This window comes from Hipposideros armiger, unplaced genomic scaffold, assembly GCF_001890085.2.
Source record: "Hipposideros armiger isolate ML-2016 unplaced genomic scaffold, ASM189008v1 scaffold_339, whole genome shotgun sequence".
Lineage (NCBI taxonomy): Eukaryota > Metazoa > Chordata > Mammalia > Chiroptera > Hipposideridae > Hipposideros > Hipposideros armiger.
Genome location: NW_017731689.1, coordinates 98041 through 120883, shown reverse-complemented (window position 1 = coordinate 120883; position 22843 = coordinate 98041). Strand labels below are relative to the sequence as shown.

Genomic DNA, 22843 nt, shown 5'->3' with positions numbered 1-22843 from the left:
AAGCCAATGAAGCAGTGTTATAAATGAAAACAAATATGGGAAGTTAATTATATTCACAAGGGACTCTCCTGGAGATTATAAATAGGAAGTATGTTGTTCTGATGAACTCTGTTTTCTGGTTTAGTTATTTATATCTCTCAGTTGAGGAAAAAACTATTCTCAGGAATAAGAAATAAATTCCACTTCAACTGGTTGAAAAAGAAAAGTCTTTCTTTTGCAGATGCATAGTTCCATTTTGACCACGTGATAGACTCTAACACAGGGCCATTCCTTAATTACTTCTGTCAAGTCTTTCCTATTTAAGTTGGCGTATTTTTTCTACAAATATAAGACGGTATACATACACATTATGTGCACATGTATATCATATATAGATAAACATATTTTATGCATATATAGTGTACATATTTCACATATATACATATTTCTATATGTGTGTACGAGGTGTGATCAAACAACACAGTGAATGCTGCAGCCGAGTGCCATCAGGGTGATGTGAATTGTGTTTGTTGACCTTGATGGAATTGTGCGAGCTGAGTTTGTACCCAGGAACACTGTGGTGAACTCTGACTATTATAAGGGCTTATTAGAGCATTTAAGAAACAATGTGCATAGAAAATGGCCTGAGAAATGGGCAGATGGTTTCATCCTCCATCATGACAACACTCGGTGTCACACATCACTTCTGGTATGGAAATTTCTGTCAAATAAAAACATTACGGTGTGTCCTCATCCACCTTATTCACCGGATCTGGCACACTGCAACTTCTGGCTCTTCCCCAAAATAAAGATGACCATGAGAGGTAAATGTTTTGGATTGATTCAGGACATCGAGGCAGCCACGACAGCACAACTAAAGACACTTATGGAAGAGGACTTCCAGAACTGCTTCTGAAAGTGGCAAGCATGATGGGATAAGTGTTCGAAGCGAGGGAGATTAATGACAATGTGTCTTTTACTGTAATAAGGTTTTTTTTATTTAAACATGCACCATGTTTTTTATCACACCTCGTATGTGTGTGCATATGTGTATTTCATAACCAAAACCTTTCTGATTGACTTCTACTAAAAATCCACTGTCAGATTCCTATAAAGACCTTACCAAATGAATGATAAGAATACGGTAGAGTAGGAACTTGTGTATTGCAACAGTTTAGAGAACGTGGAGGAAAACCATTCTATAGTCTGTATTAGAAATCCACTCTTTCTATAACCCTGGAGCATTATGAAAGATTTCCCGTTCCCAGGAAAAAGAATATCCTATTATAGAGAATAAAGTTGTCTTCAATGCAATTTTATTACAATCTTGTTTTTCTGCGTGGTTTGCCAAATGCAAACATTTGAGAGGCTGAGCTTGCACTGGATCCCAGGTGCTCAACTACAGGTCACTGACAGTCATCCCTGGTTCCTGCTGTTAAGCAAAGGAGTTCACCTGCAGGGCAGCTCGGTTCTGTTACCGAGCAGAGTCTTCTACAAGGGACTCTGTGCTTCAAAACAAAGCCATCTGGCCCTGCCTCACTGATAAAAGGATCAAAGGTGTCATTTTGGCAACTCAGTGGACAAAATGAAACACAACTCATAGAAAAGGAAGGAAGCAAGAATTTAGCAGAATCATGGTTGGAAAGCATCTAAGTAGGTTTAAAAGTATATCAAGTAAAATACTAAATTGATGATTAAATATTAAAAATAAGGCAAGGAGACCAAATAGAAATTACAGGCGTGTGGGGCTAGCTTTTCAGAAATTGTTCAAAAAGATAAGCGAAACAGGGCGAACTGAGCTGGGTCTCCTACTTTAAACAAGTGAACGGGGTTTCACTTTGTCTTTAAAACCTTACCTTATCCTGGTACTACCTAAACAAGGTTCTTTGCCCCATGTTGGGGTGAAGTGTTCTGTGGCCCAGAATTCCCTGGGTTTGTCCAGTACACGTGTCAGCCTGAGGATCTGTCAGCAGATGCCCATAATCATTAAACAAGGGTCAGCTGATTCGTTACTTAAGTTGTGGCTGCACTTTGTTTTAACTGTGTGACTTATTATTGTAGAAGAACTATATTTGCCATTCAATAAATACTCAAAAGGGTTCTGTGAAAGCCACAGGGCATGGTTTGGGAAGGGGTGGGAGGCATAAGGAGGATTAAGTAGGACTCCATTATCAAGAAGTAAGGCAAATGTACAGGGATCGCACCACAATGTAAATTGTACATATCTACTTCTTTTAAGTTCTGTGTATAAGAAAGCCACTAAAAAAACCGGGGGGTAACTTTTCTAAGAATAACACAGGGTAATATTTTAAGAGGACAAATTATTTGATTCACTAATAGCTTGTCCAATTTTGTAGCATTTAGGATGGAAAGTAAGGCCATGCTTAAAAATAATGATTTCTGCATATTCTAGAATAAAAACTCAAGATTATTTAAAACTCACTTACGTGATTTACGGGTCTAATATTGGGAATGCCTTGGTAAATACAATGGCTGTTTCTCAGCACGTTTGTTTAAAGTCAGTATGATGACTTCCGGTGGTTCTCACGATGATGCTTTTTCTTTCAGATCGCAGAGCTGCTGATCCACAAGCTCAACCTGAACTCGGTGCACTTTGAGCTGAAGCCCGGGGTCCAAGTCCTTGTCCACGCAGCCCACTTAACAGCAGGTCAGTTTCCACATCCCTGGGTGCTCACCAGAGGCTCTAGCAAAGGGGGACCCCGATCTGTTGTTTAGCATAACAAGACCAGAGGGCGCTGCTCCTGATCAGAAATAGGGCATCAGTCTTTGGAGGCTCCCTCACTTGGCATGTTTGTCTTAATGGGGACCCCTAAGGCAGCAGGACAAAGTGACTTTTCTTAGTCCCTAGCAAAAGCCTTCAGCAGATCACTAGATACACACCCCTCAAATGATAGTGTGCTTCCCTACAGATAACTTTTTCCGGTGCTTCGTTGAAACCTTAATTTCAAATCATTCATATCACAGATAATTTTCTTTCTTTAAGTGTTGGAAATAAGTCATGCAGCCTAAGCAGCTGGGACTAAGGAATTGTACAGGGCCATAGCCAGGGACTGAGCCCTGAGTTGGTCATGGTCTTCCAAATGAATTCATGTCATTGTGCTTCTGTCTCCTCACCTGTAAAAGGTAGGAGAGTGGAACCCTCCTCCCAAGGCTATGTAAAATCTCAGTGATAATTCAGGTAGCCCCAAGTATAAAGAAATAGATATCATTGTGTTCTATTAATCCTAAATTATATTTACAATATTTATTGAGCATAGTTTTGCAGAGTACCACGCTGGTGCTACATGAAGTATAAAGGCCCGTAGGACATGGTCTTTGTCCTCAAAATGTACGTAATTGGTTGTGGTGTGGCAAAGTTTGGTGCTGGCAGTGGTGATGGTGGTGCTGTGGGGTGCGGAAAATGGGCAATGGTGGGGTATCTCAAGGAGTGAGATGCACAAATGCTTACATAAAGAGCCCACTGAGCATATGTAAGCATTTGGATTTTGCAGTTTTGTAGCCAGATTGTTGGTTTCCATCTTGGCTTCATCGGTCACTCCTTATGTAGACCTTGAGAAGAGACTTTCCTTCTCTGTGCCTTAGAGATGGCAGTAGCACCTGTGTCAATGGGATTGCGTGTGGATTAAGTTAATTCAGGCAATGCACTTAAAATAGTGCCCAGCACATAGTAAGCTATTTTTTTACTTATTATTATTATTCTTATTATTATTATTATTAACAAAGCTGCATAGGAAATTTAAAGCAGAGATAAATTGTGCCCAATCAGAATGAGATAGGAAAGCATCATGGAGGAGGTGGTCTTTTGGAAGGACCTTGAAGAATGCGTAGGCTTGAACTCCAGAGGTTTTCCAAGCACCAAAGCACCAAGGAAGGAGCATGGAAGCCTTGAGGGCGTTGTGGATGCTGAATCAGTGGGGACAAAGAGCAACAGTTTCCAACTCCGTTCTCTGGTTTCCTAGGAATTCCGGCGGTGTGCCTAGGTCTGGAGGAAGGCCAAGCGGGTTGGCCTCTTTTCTGCTTACATTCTATATGTTTTTCTTTATTAGGGTTTCATAAAAAAATTTTTATTTAAAAAAGAATCCCAGTGCCCTCAGAGAGCAATTATTTAAAAGCTGCCAATCCTGAGCACGGGCTATGGAGGTAGCGTGTGAAGATATGTCATCTGAGCAGTTTGCACTTCCTTTGGTGGCTCTGGGAAGCCATGGAGACCTTTGAGCAGAGGCGTGACTGATTCGCGTGGTACCTTGAGGACAATGACTCTCAAGAGTAAGGAGGATTGAGTCGGGCAGATGTGCTGCTCTACAGGTCGCCATCCTAACTCAGCCACTGAACAGACGTCTGTTGAGTACTTGCCTAGTCTGAGCCAAGCATTGTTCTTAGCATGAGATAGTCTCTGCTTTCACAAAGCTTCCACCACCAGGGAAAGCTAGGCAGGGAACAAATTCACAAGTTCCCCTTTCTGAGTTTTACTGTTGATGAAAATGCCCTGAAGAAATTTAGAAAGTGTAAGAGAACAGGGAACAATTAAGCAGCACCTAGAAGAGCAGCCCCTAAGCCTAAGGTCTGAACGAAGGCTGCCAGCTTCTTCAAGGGCATTTGATGGTCTAGACGGGCTGTTTCCTACCCAGAAGGTCAATCCTTGGTCCTTGGTGAATGGTGGTGACGGCTACATAGCTGGTTGAAGTGGAAAAAGAACAAAGTCCAGAAACACCCATTGCAGTTATTCTGATAGCCAAGCCACTGACAAATTTTGCCAAATAAGTCGAAAGAGACTACTTGAAATTGGTGTAAATAGGTTAACTGATTTACTTAACCTAATTAGGTGGCCTAGCCTGTGTAGGGGGCAGACTAAAACTCATTCCTTGTGATGCAAAGTTTGCTTTACAGCACACGCAGCTCTAATGGGCGCTCTCTTCTGGCAGCTTATTTTGTTATAGAGTAGCTTTGTTTGTCGGAAACACTCCCCTACTATTCACCAGCAGCCTCTGTTAGAAAGGGGAGCATCACAGGTCAAGACAGAGAATTAACCCCACTTCTCCCATTCTCCACTTCCGGAGGCCACTTGCACTTCACACCTTTTTCCACTTCCATGCTCATCTTCCATCAGTTATTGAATGTGCCTGATTTTTATTTACTTGATTATCATATCACATTCCAAAGATGGCTCACATCATCTTGCTGAGTTTGAAATCTCATTTCAAGTGTTTCTTAAGGATGCCTTTCTGTAATGACACCTGGTATAGAGGTGGGACCCAGCTGAAAAATAGGGGTCGAAAACGTGGGTAATTAACTGACACTAGCTTGGCCAGGAAAACTGATACAGCAAAGGCATCTGTGAATCCATGTGGGAAAGTGCCATGAAGGGCTTATCCCACTGGTGTGAGCGCCAGATGGGAAGGAATATGGCAAAGTTGGGAAGATCTGGAAAATTTCTCCAATGAATGTCCATAGTTCATTCCACAGCTGGGAGTTTAGGGAGCAGGACTCGGGTGCCTGGGAGAAAGGACTGGCAAAAGGGAGCTCAGGGAAACACGCTGAGATTTCAAGGATACCCCTCTGCAGTGTAGATACGTGCAGTACAAGGTTGCCAAAGAATGAGAGAATAAGAACAAAATGTCAGTTCAAGGCAAGAGCCCCATCTTCAACTGGGCCAAGTTGGATAGAGGGAGAAAGATCTTCGACTTCCACCCATTGTGGCTGTTCACGGCTCTTTCCTGTTCGATTTGATAGGCATTTAGCGTCGTAATTTCAAACCTGATTACCTGGCGTGACTGGGCTTCCTGTGACGGCTGGCTCAGTGACTGGAGCGCAGGCAGACTTCTATGTGGAGAATCTGCTCCAGTTCAAAGAGTCAAGGAAGAGAATGTCAGGGGTTGACAGAATACTTGAGTCTTGGAAACTTTAGTCACATTGAGTTTAACCATGTTCATAGTGTTAGAACTGGCAGGACCGACAGGCACAAAGTCACCGTCAGCCAGACTTTCATATACAAAAGACAAAGTGTGTGTGAACGCTGGTACTTCAGTGATTGTGATAAGAAAGTATATGAGGGATCCGTTTCCTGTTGGACATGGTCCCTAAGTTAGCTGTAACTCTATGATTCTTTTTTTTTTTTTAACTATTTGTACAGGGTGGTAGACTGTGTCTACCGAGGCAGTGGAGGGAATCCTCCTTTCACACATAGAAAACTTGGGATCAGTGCATTGAGACACTTGCCACAATTTCTTTTATTAAGATGAAATCAACACGTGCCTATTTGGATGGGTAGGAAGAGAAGGAGGAAGAAGCCTGGGGAAAGAAAACACAGTGAGGAAGATTCTTTGATGCAGAACTTGCCCCACAACTGTCTTCCCCTTCCTCTCATCCCCACTGCTGGCAGGAGAAAATAAAAATTCAAAAAAGAAAAAAAGAAAGGACCACTGTTTGCAACATTTCATGTCTCCTAAGCAGGATTGCTAATAACTTCCAAGGGACCATTATAGCACGCTGCTGCATTCCATTAATTGCTCAGCAGATGTTCAGCAGCCTTCTTTTAAAAATGTTTGAGCCAGAGTATGGTGCTGGTGGGAGAGGCAATGCATAATGTGGTGTGTCTCCAAGGAAAAAGAACTGTCTTCTTTCAGGAATTTACTAGCCTTATTTTGTATTTCAGTTTTAGCTCCCTGTTAGCTTTTATGGGAACACAAGGTAAGCATTTCCAGATACCTGGATGTCATCAGAGACTGGGTTTAGTTCCCCCCCCCCGCCCCCCCCACACAGGTTCTATTGGGGAATTCATTAACTTTGGTATCTAAGCTGAGCTAAACGTTGAAGGCAGTCCTTGTTTTGTTCTTAGCCATTCCTCTGCATCTTGGTTTCTGTGCAATTCCTCTTGAGAGTTTAACCACTCCTGAAAGCTACGTTTCTGCAGTTCTCTTTACAGAAAGGAGAGGTTTTTAATTATATGAGAATAGAGAGTGAAGGAGAAGCTGTGGTCAAGAAGGATGAGTGAAGGCCATGGCAGGTGTCACTGTCTTTGGCCTTTAGGGCCTGATGGCAGCTGGCATCCATGTTGAGCAGACAAAGGCTAAGATGTTAGAAAGCAACCCAGGGAGTTGGAAAAGGGAGTAGAAATAAATCAAGCTGGGTATTGGACTGGAAATACTGGTGTTTTGACTGAAGTGTCCCTTTGCTCATGCTAGTCCCAGCTGGAATATTTCTATCTCCTTCTCCACATCTCTACATCTCCTAAGTCCACTTGTATTTTAAGGCTCAACTCAATGCCAAATGTGCATGATGTCTTTCCAGAGGCCTTTCCCTGGATATCCTCTATTCCTTTTCTGAACTCATGGATTTTTAAAATCTACAGATTTTAAAATCATACAGATCATCATTGTTGTCATTGTCGTCATCATCATCATCATCATCGTCATCATCATCCTCACTCTTATTCAGCTTCTTGAGGATACAGCTCAGCATACCTTAATGTTGTCTCCATCACCGTACCCAGGAGAGAACTAGCACATGTCAGGAGCTCAATAAACACTGCTTTTATAAATAATTAGATGTAGAGTCGATTTCTAAGCTGTAGAGATATGGTTGAAACCCCATTCCCCCAGTTAACCTTCAGATTCAGTTTATTCGATTGTGAATCCGTTCTGTGACATGCCCTTTTTACCAAAGCGCTAGTGAGTGGAGCCTTTCATTCATTGATCCAGTAAGCATCCAAGGGAAACCTATCTCTGTGTTTTTCTTATGTCAGCTATCCCTTTAAGATATATGATAACCGTTTATGTCCACATTGTGGGGAATGGGTAGGTTAGAGGAAAATGCGGGTTCTATGTCCTGGAGCAAGAGATCCCAGAGGCAACAGGAGAGGCACCGACATGAGGGCTGCTCCTGAAAGAGGCTGAATGAAACAAGTCTAATTTATCAGCCCTTGTTTTACTGCTCTGCTCGCTGGCAGGAATGTTTCCGGTATCAGGGAACGGCCTCACTTCATGACAGGGCTCAGGGTCACACACCTTCCACTACCATCCTCACCTCATCAAACAAACTGGATTTTCTTCACATCTTTTGTGACATCTGACTTAAGTTCTATCTCACCCAGGCTTTCACTCTAGCCTTCTATTGATTGATTTAAATTATTTTGAATTTCTCTATATTCTTCCATATTTTAAGAGTTATGATATCATCTTAGGGAGCATTATGTTTTGTTTTGTTTTCCAGCAAGGCTCACAGGGAGGTTCTGAATCTAATACAGAACATTTCATCTCTATAGATACTTATGGAAGAACAAGCCTGGGCCATTAAGAAAATGTCCCTAAAATGCCACTAGTTTTCTCATTGCCCCTAGTCACTTGGGATTTACCCAAGGGCAAGGTCATTTCAGATTTATCATCTATTCCTCACATGACTCTATGCCTTACTTTGCCATTGTCTCTTTAAAACTACAATATGATTTATCCAGGGATATGAGATAAGTTAAGAGCCCCCACTGACCCACACTGGCTAGACCTGAGGCACAAATACTAATTGCATGAAACTTTACTAATTCTAAATGAAGGGGATGAAACCTATTCTATACAGAAGGTTCAATAATGATGAGCCTTAATGTTGGCAGGAACTTACCAGGAGAGGAGAAAGTATGCATGCCAGGCTGAGGGGCTGTGTGGAGCAGGGGTGCAGCTAGGAGACCCCGTATGATCTATGTGTAAAGTGAGGCAGAGTCTGACAGAGTTCCGAGCACCTAGCTACACACCCTCACGTATTCCTCACGTATTTGGTGTTATTACTGAAGGTAGAATCATGAGCAGAGGAAAGAGAAAGGGCTGAAATACAGGGAGGACAAATATTCCACTGTATTATGAACTTTGTTGTTCATCATCCTTGTGTGCTGGTGGAAAAACTTTCATCAGGGTAGGTTTCAGATTATAAAGTATGATACACACGGACATGGGAAGCAGGGGCCGATGAAAGGATATTTTAAATAATGGGTGTGGGCATGGTCAATAAGCCTTTCCCTTTTGGATAAATTATTTACACGTTACAAGATGTTTCAACCTAAGTGGCAAGAGAGGGAAATGGATTTGATAGAGATGGAGACCTAGGAGTATGGGGCTTCTTTTTTGGTTGCCAAAGAAGATAAATTTCATAGTTCATGTTAGGTTTCATGTCATCAAACCGATATGTGAAAAAAACCCCACCAAGGACTTGAAAGTTGGGGGCTTCCAACTCATGTGAGAAGACCAGGACCAGACTAGCATGAACTGTAATTTTCCACCCTTCAGTACATTGCCAGGTGAGGGGAGCCTGCTGACAGGTGATAAATGAAAGCTCTGATAACTGGTACAAATCTTTCAATCTACATCAAACTCTGTACCCTTATTTCTATGAGGAACTGTGGTCATGAGTAAATTCAGCTGTTATGTTTGGGGGTGGGGCTAGAGGTAGAGTGAAGAAGCTGAGGCAGAACAGATGAGGTTCTGTGTGTGAATGGGAGTTACAGATGAGGCTAGCATTTTATTTGAGAACACATTCCCTAACTAGAGTAATTCATACTCCATTACAAACAACAGCACTTCAGGGATCATTTGCATTTCACAGGAGTTATTTATTGGGCAAATTAAGGGAAACTTGGATGGTGGGATTTCTTCACAGAGAGACCAGAAAAGCTGGCACTGACTGGTTTCCTCAAAACATTTGGGATAAATGAAACCCTGTTTTGTGATTGGAAGCAGTCTTTATAACCCGGTGTCAGAGATCCCTGCTCTAAAGCAGCTGTTATTGAACCTGACTCTACATTGCAGTTACCTAGGAAGCTTCACAAAAGTAGAAATGTTTCAGGCTTTTCCATGCAACACACCCTGAATCAGAAGCCTAGGGAGGGATTTCTGGAAATCTGCATCTGTTAACAAGTTCCCCAAACGGTGCTGAGGCAGCCAGCCTGTCACCAGTCTCAGCAAGCACTCTCATGGTGCATTCCAGGGACAGAAATCCATCTATATACATAACAAGGAGAGGTGCACGTCTATCTCCAGCAATAGATCTGATTTACAACTCGGGGCATCCACGAACACAGACAGGCTTTTAAAGAAAAGCAGGGTCTGCGTAGGAGGAAATTCGTAATCAACATTAAAATCTAATTTCTCAGCATATCTGGAGCCAACCTAATTGGCAGACTGGGTAGATGACGGTGGGAGTCAGGGGGGAAAACGAAGCGTGTCTCTCTCTGAACCTGGGATATACCATGTCCATAATCTAAGTGGATGGCAAAGGCCAGCCAAGAGCTGTGGCCGTGAAGCAGCTGAAAAATTATTGCGGTGTGCCCTGGAACCTGAGTGGTAGATGTACTTGAATAGCCATGACTTTTATGCAAGTTAAACAAATGATACTTTTGAGATGTTACTAATGTGCTAATAGGAGCAGAAAATGACCCATCTGTACCTCCCTTTTTTTCTGCCTGTGTTAGAGAGTCGGGGTGCTCCTCATCCCTTAGCTTTCCAGTGAGGTCACTGCTCTTCTGGAATTTGGGGTATCTATGATTTAAAAAAAGTGAAAGGTTAGTATTTCTCAAAAAAAAGCCTTATATCCCAGGTTAAATTAAAAATAATAATAATAATAATAATACACAGTAACTGCTCCTACCCTCTCCTGTCTAGCAGTTTTTTTGTTTAAGCTCTAATGTTTAGGAAAACTGTCCTTTGTCAAGGGTGTGTGTGGGTTTTTAATAAAACTTTTATCTTGTGTTATCTTGGACTCCATGGTCGCCGCTGACTGCTTTAATTGCTTTTTCAGGTGTAATAAAAAGATATGATCCCAGAGATATTAGAGAATTGATATTTCCAGGCTCCAGTTGCTGTCGCTGGATATGTTATGAGGAAATGTGGGAGGGACAAGGAAGTCAGACTGTCAGCCCAGGTCAGGGTACACATGAGTCCTACCTGACGGTGTCACGTTGAGAAAGACCCTTTCCACTCGGAGGCAGAATTAGCATTGGTCAAGAAGCTTCAAAAAACGCAATATAACCAAAGTCATTGTTATAAATGCAGTTGCCAGACTGTGGAGTTGTGGAGCTCTGAACTGCAAAGGGAAATAAATTGTCGCAATAACATTTTCCATTGAGGGATGCAATGAGTACTAGTGAAAATGTTCCATAGCCAATAGATTGATCTGTCTCTTTAGCCCCCGCTTTCTGATTATCAACACCACTATCATTTACAGGTCTTGTGAGTAAAGTCATGCTAATAGTATTTTTTCCCCAAAATACATATTGTTTTTCCTTTATAAATAATTAGGCTATTTCACAGACACAGTCCCAGTGGCTACTGCCAGTTATTGAGTCGTTGTGGTGTTATGATGAATAATAACAGGTGTCAAGATAGCTAAACGTATCCCTTTCCCCACTGTGATTAAATGAATCTGATACTTTCATAAATATACCAGGGACCAGCAACAAGGTTGCTCTTTAGCTTCTCGCAGAGCCTGTCCTCGCCATTTTTTTCGGATTCCATAAAAGGGCCTGAAATAACCACAGGGGTACCTGGCTGGAGTTGGCCATGCCTGAGGATGCACCTGGAAACTCTTGAGCTGAGAATGGTCAGGGAAAAGTGACCAGATGAATAATTCACATGTGGGGTACAAACATGCATCAGGTTGGAAGTAACTGGTAGTTAAGACACAGGAGATACAGCTCCTCAAAAGGAAGGCCAGGCAGATAGTTAAGCAAAATCAGGGGAAAATGTAGGCAAGAAAACACATGAAATATAGAGAACATACCAGAACCTAGGAAAAGCTACCTTTTAGACATCAAGTTCCTTATATCTAGAGTGACCAGGACTATGGGGTTATATCTGTGGTGTCTGAATAAGCTTTAATAGCACTCCCTGTCATTCTTAATGTGCCCTGGGTTAGAAATGAATATTTATTTATTTATTTATTTATTCATTTATAAATTTTTATTAAATTTATTGCAGTGATATTGGTTAGTAAAATTATATAAGCCTCAAGTATACATTTCTACAATACATCACTTATATATTGCAATATGTGTTCACTAGCAATTAGGGAAATGCAAATCAAAACCACAATGAAATACCACCTCCCACCTGTTAGAAGTAAATATTTATTGTCATCATACTTATACCCTGCCACCCTGCCCGTGGGGACAGAAATCCAAAAGAAATGGATAATGTACAGCCCAAAGGTGAGAATTGCTAAATGAATGTTTAACCCATTGAAAAACAAGGATTTTTGAGGAGAGAATGCATTAGCACTCATAAATGATTACTGTGTAACAAATCACCTAGGCAGCCACTGGCTTAACAGTCAGCATTTATTATTGCTCATGAGTGTATGGATCAGCTGGGTGGTTCTTCTGGCTTTGTCTATGTTCGCTGTGTGTCTGCAATCAGCTATGGATTGTTGGTTAGGGAGCGCTACTGATCTTGGGTGGGCTGTCCCACCTAGTGGGTGTTGGTTGGCTGTAGGCTACTGTGGAATGGCCTCATTTGGGATAAGTAAGCTCTCCTCCACATGCTCTCTCATTCTGTAGTGGCTTTCCTGGGCTTGCTCACACATGGCAACGATAGGATTCCAAGAGAGAACAAAAGTTCACGAGGTCTTGCCGCTCACCGTTGGCACACCATCACTTCCACTTCATCCCATTGCCAAGTCACATTACAGTGTTAGCTGAGACTCAAGGGGTGAGAAACCAGATTTTACATCTTGGCGGGAGAAGCATCAAATCCAGACTCCACAAGGCCTGGGCACAGATAGGGGCAGAGAATTGATCCAGCAATGCAATTAATCTGTAACCACAGAGAGACACGATTAGCAATAAAGAGGCATGGTTTGTTTTGGTTTGTTTTGGTTTGGTTTAGCAACCCAGAGAATAGAAAGGTCAGGCATACTCTAAAGATAAGGACTGGATGTTTTATGAGTGACAGCAGGTGGGGCCCACCATGCAGTACTCTCAAACTGGTGTGCCTAATAATGACCCATGTAGCTTGGTACATATCCTGGGACCTACTCTCAGAAACTGATACATTTTTTCTCAAGCGAAGCCTTGGAAACTGCATTTTCTCAGGCTCTCCAGGTGATTCTGATTCAGGTAGTATATACGAAGTCTGACAATTAAGTTCATGAACTTGTTGCAATGCTGCTGCTAACCTTTTTTTATATCAGAGGGATTATTTGTTATGACTTTGTACCAACTGGACAAGCAGTTAACCAAGTTTACTATTTGGAAGTGCTGAAAAGGCTGCGTGAAAAAAATAGACGAAAATGGCCTAAACTTTTCGCCAACAATTCATGGCCCTTGCATCATGACAATGCACCAGGTCACACGGCACTGTCTGTGAGGGAGTTTTTAGCCAGTAAACTAACCCTTTCAACACGTCCAAATAGTAAACTTGGTTAACAGTTTGTCGAGTTGGTACAAATTCATAATGAATAATCCCTCTGATATTAAAAAAGGTTAGCAACATCATTGCAACAAGTTCGCGAACTTACTTGTCAGTCCTTGTATGTATCATGGTTCACAAGAAGACCACTGTTATGACTGTAAGCGTGACTATTATTATAATCAACCTAGGTCCTTATGAACAGAATATAATAATTCAATGCATTTCTGAGTCCTCGCAGGATTTTAGAAACTGAATGTGCCAGCACCCAGACTGAGAAATGTTGAGTCACTTGCAGGGCTGTTGTGTCTGTGCTTTCCTCTGTGCGGGAATAATGGCAAGTCAACTGCTCAGCACTTTCTCCTATGCTTCTTTCTACCTTGTTTAGGTTGCAATTGGAGAGGGATTAATTTATGCTAATTCCACACAACAAGCTAAAGCCCATTTATCACAAGTTTCCATTCCTCAGCAAAACACACAAACAGAGCTAAGTGTTGGGCAAACTAAGATATGCAGCTGCCCTTGTGTGGAGCAATAATGGCCCGTTTATATTCAGCCTCAGATCAGCAAGCAAAAGTCACCCAGGGAACACAGAGGGCAGTGCTATCCAATCACTCATAGCCGCTGCCTGGTGCTTCCTGCCTGCCCACTCGCCCACCTCTGAGAAGTGAGGGAGCCTTGCAGAGATGGGGAGGAGTAGCGGATAGCACATGCTTTAGAACTTCGGATAGTGAAGCTCACTTTCCCAAAATAACATGCTAATTCCAAAACGGTGTTAATTCTGCTTGTTTACGAATGAGGATTTGAGTGGGAATGATTTATTTAGCCTTGGAAGATTTAAGCTTGTGATCAGGGGAGAAAGAAGAGGAAGAGAAGAGAAGGGAAATGGAGAGCCCGCGTGTGTTTGCTTTCTGTCTTGGAGCCTGGCTGAAGCAATTTTCTCTCTTTAGTTTTCCATTTATTTCAAATGCCAGCCCTTTCAAGCAGACTTGGTATTCTTCCTGGTTGCTCCACAACACTGATATTCTGCCTCTTCTCAAAGAGCGTTCAGCTAGGAATTCGAAGTTGAGCAAGTAAAGCTAACCTGCCTCTAACCACCCCACCCATCTGGGGCTTCTCTCTGGAGCTCCATTTTTTCCCAGACAAATTAAGGGTTTGCATTAGAAAATTACCTTCAAAATGTCTGCCTATTATTAATTGCTTAAGTGTGATAATGGTGTGATAATGTCGACAGAGAATGAACAGGAGACCTCCTTAAGAGCTACAGATGAATTTATACCATAGCTAAGATTTGCTTTGAAATAATCCAGTGGTTGGGGGCTGTGTAGACAGGGTGGAGTAGAAATAAAATAATCTTGTCCATTGATTGATGGTGGTGGAAGCCGCCTGGTAGGTACATGAGACTTCATTTCTCTACGTACTTATATACCACACATACATACACACATATACATATATATGCACATATACATGTCATCCAAGTTTAAGAGCGTATGATCTATGATTTAAAACTTAATATACGTGTTTTTTTAATTTTTAAGACTTTTTCAATTACCGTCGACAAACGAAACAATATTTTAACTTGTTTAACTTGTTAATTTGCTTCTTGTGCTATATAGTTGCTGCCTTAATCCCCGTTCTCAGAAGTATCTTTTAAAATTTCTGCTATCTTCCACTGATATTAACCCAGGGTTAAGTATATAGAAATTGTGTGTGTGTGTGTGTGTGTGTGTGTGTGTGTGTGTGNGTATATAGAAATTGTGTGTGTGTGTGTGTGTGTGTGTGTGTGTGTGTGTGTGAGAGAGAGAGAGAGAGAGAGAGAGAGAGAGAGAGAGAGAGAGAGATGACTTGAGCTCAAGTCTTAGTTCTTCCATTTACTAGTTCTAAGGCCTTTGGAACAAAATTAACCAATGAGAATCTTGCTGTTTTCCTCTCTTCAATTGGAGACCATAGCCCCTGACTTCAGTTTGTGGAAGTAAATTTCCACACTTCCTATGACAAATGGAGTGACATCCTACCAGTGACAGTGTGAGTCCCAGAGTATTTCTGGACTCCTTTGCTGATGGCACTGCGTTTGCCTAACTCCATGAAGGAGGCCTCTATTTTCTGATTTTGAGCTGAAAGCGTGTGTGCCTGGGGTGTTCCACTGAAGTGGCGCTTGTCCCATCTTCTCACAGACTCGCCTGCCCCCACGTCACAGCTGCAGTGCTGCTTGACAGGAGAGAGAATCAGAGGGGTGCTTAATTTCAGTGCTTCTTAAAAGCTGATTCGGCTAAAACAACTAAGCCTATTGGCAGGAAAGAGAGCTTGACTGTTTTTCACCAAAACATCTGGATACGTGCAATATACTTTTCCATATGTCCTGGTTACTAAGTGGCTGGCATTAATCCTACAATAACCAGGCAGAGCAGAAGTCTCCTCGAGTCTTGTCCGAGGCCATCAGTATTACAGTCACTTATTCTTGAACTTTCATACCTGGGTGGCAGGAAGTTGCCCTCTTGACTCTCAACAGAGAAAAGCCACAGAAAATGGTGCTTAAAGGTCACCCACATTTCTGAGCATCAGGCTTTGCTTAAATTGATGGAAGGTAAAGGTCAGTATTCAGGCTTGTAAGGGATGCATGTGGCTTGCCTTTTATGCTTGAGCTGTGCTGTTTTTGCCAAATGTCAGTTTTTGAGAGGGTGAACATTAATTGCAAACAAAGTTACTGAAGTTCAACAGGTTTGGCCCTGAGATGGAAGAGATTTGGAGGTGGAGAGAGATGTTGTAATCTACGGGCAAACGCCAAAAAAAAAAAGGGAGGGAGACTGTTTTATGGATGCGGAGGCATCTGTTTAGTCCAAGAGGTGAACCCAACTCATCAGAGAGGCTGGTGCTTCCTGGCACCAGCTGTCAGAGCTTTGCAGAGACAACATCTGATTGCACACCCCCCTCCAGCCCTTGTGAAACATTCACTTAGCCATCAGCGTTCTGCGTGTGAAAAACATCAACATGCTTCATTACTCTTCTGTACTTTCTCCCCCATGACAACTGCTGGGTTAGGAGTGAGAGAAAATGGACAATTCATAAAAAAATACTCCTTCGGTGGTTTTTCTGGTTGTCTGTGTCGCCTAACAGGAAAAGCTTGCATTCAGGGAATAGGAAAATGTAATAACTCTATCATTATAAACATTGATTAGGGGTAATAGTAGCAGCAATAGCAATAAAAGCTAGTATTTACAGAAGACTTACTGTGTGCCGATCACTGTTATCAGGGTTTTACGTGCATTAACTCATTCTGTCCTCACAAAAACCTGATGAGATAACGTCCTGTCCTTCTCACCTCACCACCTGAGACACACATTAAGCTGAAGTGACTTGCCCGGGATCACACAGCCAGCATGCGGTAGAGCCCCCCTTGAATCCTAACAGTCTGGCTCCCCTGTACTTCTTAGACAAGCCAGCTGGAACATCGTGGGGACTGGGACAGGCTCCGCTACCTCCACATGTCAGCTGTATCACATGCCTCTATGTGTAGGCCCCCTGTGGTTTTCTGGGACTCGCCATGCCTCTATATGAACCGTGCGCGGCTCTCATGGAGTCATACCTGTCCACATCTCTGCTCATGACCATGGCTTGCCTCCTCCCTCAGCCCCACTGGTGGACTTGACTCCCACCCACAGTGGATCCGCCATGTTGATGCTGCTGTCCGTGGTATTTGTGGGGCTGGCCGTGTTCGTCATCTACAAGTTTAAGAGGTACGTGTCCCTCCGTCCATGCCTCCCCTCCCTCTTCCTTCTCCATGACAGGTTCAGACGCATGTGTCGCAGTGATGTACGTCTCCTGTGCATGGCAGTGATGGTTTCTGTTAATGTTTTAGGAAGATCCCGGGGATTAATGTTTATGCCCAGATGCAGAATGAGAAAGAACGAGAGATGGTCAGTCGAGTCAGTCCCACTGAAAGCAGGCCCCATATCCCTCAGACTGACCTAAGGAGGCCTGGCCAGCTCATAGATGAGAAGGTGGAATCACAGCTCATAGGTAAATGATTCCCAGTAGCTGTCAGCTGTGCAGCCTGAGTATCAATGGCTGACTCTCTCTCTAACCCCTTTCTGGCTTGACATAACCACTGTTTTCTGCTCTAACACCCCTGAGAGAAACAGCTAAGATGCCTCTTTCCTTGCTTCCTTCCATTGGAATGAGAGAGAAAAAAAAAAAAAAAAAAAAAAAAACCTTCTTGCTCCTGTCTTGTTTTTTTTTTTTTTCTTTCATGAGTGTCTTCCTCTTTTTTGCAAAAACCTTTGGTAAAATGGTGGGCTTCAAAGTGTTCCTGGGCAAAGAGAAAGCATTAGCTCTGACAATATGCAAGAAGGACAGGCCTCAGAGGCCAGATCTGGTGATCTGGGGGGCCAGGCAGGGTTTGGGGGACAGGGTATGTAATGACCAGAACAAGATATGGAGGCCTCAGCTTGAGGTAGCTTTAAGGAGGGTACACTGCTCCCAAACACTTGTAGAGGAGTGACATAATGAGGCTAGTAGAGGAGTGACAGCCTGATCACCCTGGGATTTTTTTTTTTTTAATTTAGCAGTAATCTAAAAATGATTCCCCATAAAACAGAACCTGAGACTTTTTAGGACAAGAGGCATAAAGTATGTAGAGCATCCCAGGAGTGGGGTTGCCTGAGAGAAGCCACTGGGCAGTTAGACTATTACAGAACTGATTGGCAGAGTTTTCCCTTCTTGTTACCTGTCCCTTACCAGAAGTCTTAAAATGGACTTCTTCGTATTCCAGTAGAGCCCACTCTGTGCCTATGAAGTAAGCATGGGATCCAGCCGCGAGGACTAGAGAACCTCAAGTGTGATTGCTAAGTCCCACTGTTGACCGCAGAGAAAATTTCCCGGGGAAGTTAGACAGCCATGAAGCCACCATTGTGATCCATTTCTCTTGTTTCCTCCTGTCTGTTAGCATCAGGAGTTGAAGCGGTAAATGTTCCCATCTAGAGCCTGCATTGCTGACTACGATGGATAAATGACTAGATAACCAACCGTTCATGCTTTACTCTAATGCGATAATGCCCAGCCACCTAGAAGGCCCCTGATAGGATTGTTACTTGGGGGAGGGGGGGGAATATGAGTCCCTAAATGAAAACATAACCCTCTCTTTAAATGGATATGGGATAGTTCCGTGGCAGTATTAAGGGGACATTTAAACGCAATGGCTCGCTCATATCACAAGTAATAATAACCACAGCAGCCACATCTAGTCTCCAGCTTTCACTGTGCTTTCTTTTATTTGGGGAGACAGGCTGATACATGCGTAATTGCTTTGGGTTAAAAAGAAAAAAAAAGGGCTTTTCTGTCTTCGAGTCCAGAGAAGCATTCACCCTGTCTATTCGCTGCTGAAGCTTTTAAGTGCATTTTTGTGGGTCATTTGGTTTTCAATCCCATTGGCATGGGGTATGAAGCGTAGAGGCTGTTTACTTTATTAAAGGAGCAATCCCTCCTTCCCCAGGAAGCATCTTGCAGCACAGGGCAAAGTCCCTGACACCTTTTCATTGCCAATGTCGTTAAATGAGTAAGTGTTACACGTTTTCTCTTAGGAGAGTAGCTTTACCCACCCCTCCCTCCCCTTCTACTCAACCTGGTGACTCATCTCTCCGATTGCAAAGAGCAAGACAAGCCACTCCACCTTCAACGCCAAAGCGGGGATCTGCTGGGGCACAATTTGCAATTTAAGGAAAGCCCCAAAGGCTGCAGGAGACCTGCTGATCAGGAAAGAATTTCGCTCTTGTCAAGTGCATCATCCTTCATGACCACTAACTCTGTGTTTTCTTTTTTTCCTTTGTTGTTCTGTTTCCTATTTTGCCAGGAAGTATTTCCATAGTTGCTGAGAATCAAAGCACAAAAGAAATCCCTACCTATGTAAATGTTTGAATGGAGGACGCCAGTAAAAACAAAAACAAAAACAAAAATAAAATAAAAACAATCAAAATCCAAACAAACAAACAAACAAAACACTCACTGCATCGGGACTTTTTAATTCTTCTGACACAGACAACAAGGGTTTTTAGCTTTAAGCCTGTGCATGTGGACTACACGTTGAGAACACGCTGGGAGGGGCAGTGTACAGGTGCTCTATTTTAATGGAAAAAACACTCCCCTCCCCCTTTCTCCTCCTCTCTTTTCTGATCGGTCGTGTTTGTAGAGAATTCATAACATATATAGGCCAAGGAGACCTGCATGTATTTTTGGAAACATTCTTGGCTCTCGGTTTCACAGCTATTTTAGCACTATTGGCTGACGGGTGGATTAGCCACCCCAGCCCCTTTCACAAGACACAATGACATGCACAGGAGTTGGAAACCCTGAGCTGTTTCTCTGTTCCATTGTCTCATTTTCCCCTTCCAAGTTATCTGGTAGCTCTGTTGGCCAGTGGTGGCCACAAGGCTGCTCTCTGCATCCTGTGTGGCCACAGGGGACAAAGAAGCCAGTTGAAGTTCTGTATATGCAGGCAGCGTAGGGAAGGGAGGCAGGTGGGGGCAGTGGGTGGGGGGCAAGCATGTCAGACGTGGACCCGTGTTTCCTCTTCACCCCTTCCCATCGTGACCGCTTCCCCTTGAAGCTCTTGCCTACTCCTGCCCAATTTATGTAAAAAACAGAACCCTGGTTACCCACCGTCTCACCTTCCCATTTGTTTGCTCTCCATGTGTGGTCATGGCCTGGTGATATCTTTGTATCTCTTTCTTCCAATCCCCAAGTTACCCTTCAACTGTTCCTACCTTTTCTTCCCAAACATGTTGCTAGATTCTGGGCACTAACCCTGACCTTCCCTAAGGATCGGCCTAGTCTCCGCCTACCCTGCCTCCACCACCCACACATTTCTGATCTCCACCCCGAGCATGGCAGCCTTCGTACACGCTGACCAAGCTGTATCCTGCCCTGCAGGGCTCAGCTCCATGTACCCCCTGCCTCCTCCTGTAGAACCTGCCTCTTCCCAACAGCCTTGTCCTTTCCCACCTGGAAACATATCATGTGTGTGAATGAGCTGATATATATATATATATATATATATATATATATATATATATATATATATATGCAAAGCAATTCAAACCTGGCCAGGTACTGTGGAAAAGAAAGCATTCAGATGAATAGGGGCATCCTCGCACCTTAACAAAACTCGCGTGCAGTCTGATTCTAGAAGATTCTTGTGAGAAATGTTTTGGACATGTTACTATAGGGCAGGGTGATTCCCTCCTGTGATGGTTGCTGTGCCCAGTATTTCCCAGTAGAGTAAAACTATTTGTAAAATAAAACTGTTTAACCAGAAGAAGCAGGTTAATGGATTTAATGTTCAAGAGAATCAAAAAGTCTGAGAACATACGGAGTGTTGCCATGGATTAGAACGAGATTTTGATCGTGTCGGATGACCCCAGATCACATGTGTGCGCTCTGATTTCTGAGTGTCACAGTATCAGCAAAGGCAAAATGAATAAGCGTAAAGGGGAGAAGTTAGTTGACTAACTGAAGCGGATTGTCTCAAAGCAGGAAGACATTCCCCTTTTCCCAGGGCAACCATGAAAGAGGCCCAGAGAAAGAAGGAAATAAGTGTATGGCCAGCAGAAGCTCTTGGAGTATTATGAATTGGGCAAAGCCCACTCTAAAATATAGAAGAAAACAGTTTTGAAAAACCACTCAGAGAGCACAGGCTCCTTCTTGGTCATGTCCCCAAGCCAACATGAGGGTGTCACAGAGCCCTGGTGATGAAATAGGGTCCCAGTGTTCTAAAGATCCTGACCACCCCTGCCCTTAGGTAGCCCGGGCAGGGGAAGAGTAGCAAAGCTGACGTCAGAAGTTACTCAAGCAGAAGGTTTTTTGTTGTTGTTCATTTTTTATGGTTGAATATACCTAGTGTGAATCTGGGAAATGGGTTATGCCTGAGGCAGCCATACCTATTTGTCGAACTCAATTGAACCCTGGCCTGCCAGGATTCCTGTCTCACAGGAAATATCCTCATTGATTCTCTTCAGTTGGAGCCTCCCAAATTTAATCTGGAAGAGAAAGTGTTTGGTAACCAAAAGAGGCTCACTCCAAGCAGCACAGGGAGTCCTCTGCGCTGCGGCTCAATTAATTTTAATTGGAAAATGATGAAGAAGGGAATGACACTCTTAATCTAGCACAGTGCCTTGCCTAGAGTAGGTCTGAAGAAAATTACTTGTTGAAGGAATAAATGAATGGCTACGTGGGAAGACTTAGGGATGAACGGGCTGGTGAGCCCTAACGAAAAATAGAGGTGGACATGAGGTGCCTGGCATTTTGGAAAGGGACCAGAGATGGCCAGCTCTAGATTCAGCATCTCAAGGGTCCTCATGTGCCTCTCCTCCAAGCTCCCTTCCACCTGTAGGAGATGAGTGAGGCGAGGTACTACTCAGAGGGGACCTCACTGTTTTTATGATCTAGCTCCGTGGTCCTCGAAATGTGGTACCCGGACCAGCAGTATCAGCATCACCTCAGATTTGTTAGAAATGCCAGTTTTGGGCCCTTACCCTAGACCTACTGAAATCAGAAACACCAGGGGTGGGGCCCAGCAATCTGTTTTTACAAGCCCCTCAGGTGGTTGTGATGTACACGGTAGTTTGGGAACTGCTGCACTGGACCATTCCAGCTCAGTCCCAAAGAGAAGGCAGGGATGAGAGCCTACAGAGGGAGGGACCCAAGTGCCTACCTACTCGCTAACAGCAGGTGCAAACACAATGCAGAGTTTGGTGGGCTTGAGGCCAGAGGAGTGGGTGGGGAGGGATGGTTGTAGAAGGTAAGATTCAGAGCAAGCTAAAAATCTAATATTGCAACGTTTTCCAAAATCCCAGAAGGCAAATTGTGCATGCTCTCCCCTGAACTACCCAACCAACATTTCCTCCTTTGCCTTATTCCTAATTGGACTCCCCACCCAAAATGCAGAGGTTTGCTTTGCTTTTTTATCAGAAGTTCCAAACAGCAACTTTGAGAGCAATGGGGTACTTGGCAGCTGTTCTGTGTTTTCCAGGATTCCAACTGAAATCCCTCATTTGCCTACTTATTTTTATAGGAAGCCAATTAAAAAAAAGTTTTCTTATAGTATTGGAACTACTTCTAATTTTAAAATGACTTTTTGATGTATTTTTTTGTTAAATACGATGTAGTGTAATGTATAATTGCTATTGTTTATTGCTTTTACAATCATATTTATTAAACAGATAATGTCTCTAAAGTCTTGGCTTCGTGGTGTTTATTTTATCACAAACCTTGGCGTTCAGTCCTGATATAGAAGTGATATCTAAAGAATGTCATAAAGGCTAATTGTATGCGAATAAAGACCCCAGGCTGGAAGCATGTTTGTGTTTGTTTGTTTTCGTTTTTGTGTGTTACCAAAGTAGAATATATTCTACTACCTGAATTCTGCCTGCATTACAGTATAATGTCCGTCCTTCATTCTATTTAAAAAT

General features: G+C 43.0%; 1 protein-coding gene across 6 annotated transcripts in view; it reads left to right on the top strand.

Moving 5' to 3' along the window:
* SORCS1 (sortilin related VPS10 domain containing receptor 1) overlaps positions 1-22608 on the top strand; it is a 528833-nt gene extending 506225 nt beyond the window's left edge. Inside the window, exons 24-27 of one of the 6 annotated variants that reach the window (XM_019661205.1) lie at positions 2548-2647; positions 17014-17119; positions 17242-17402; positions 19231-22608. In XM_019661205.1, coding sequence (XP_019516750.1) covers positions 2548-2647; positions 17014-17119; positions 17242-17402; positions 19231-19295 — 432 coding nt within the window. In that variant the 3' untranslated portion in view covers positions 19296-22608. Of the gene's footprint in view, positions 1-2547; positions 2648-17013; positions 17120-17241; positions 17403-18327 lie in introns of all 6 variants that reach the window. The other 5 variants (XM_019661207.1, XM_019661206.1, XM_019661209.1 and 2 more) reach the window with 5 other exon arrangements.
* The last annotated feature ends 235 nt before the right edge of the window (positions 22609-22843 follow it).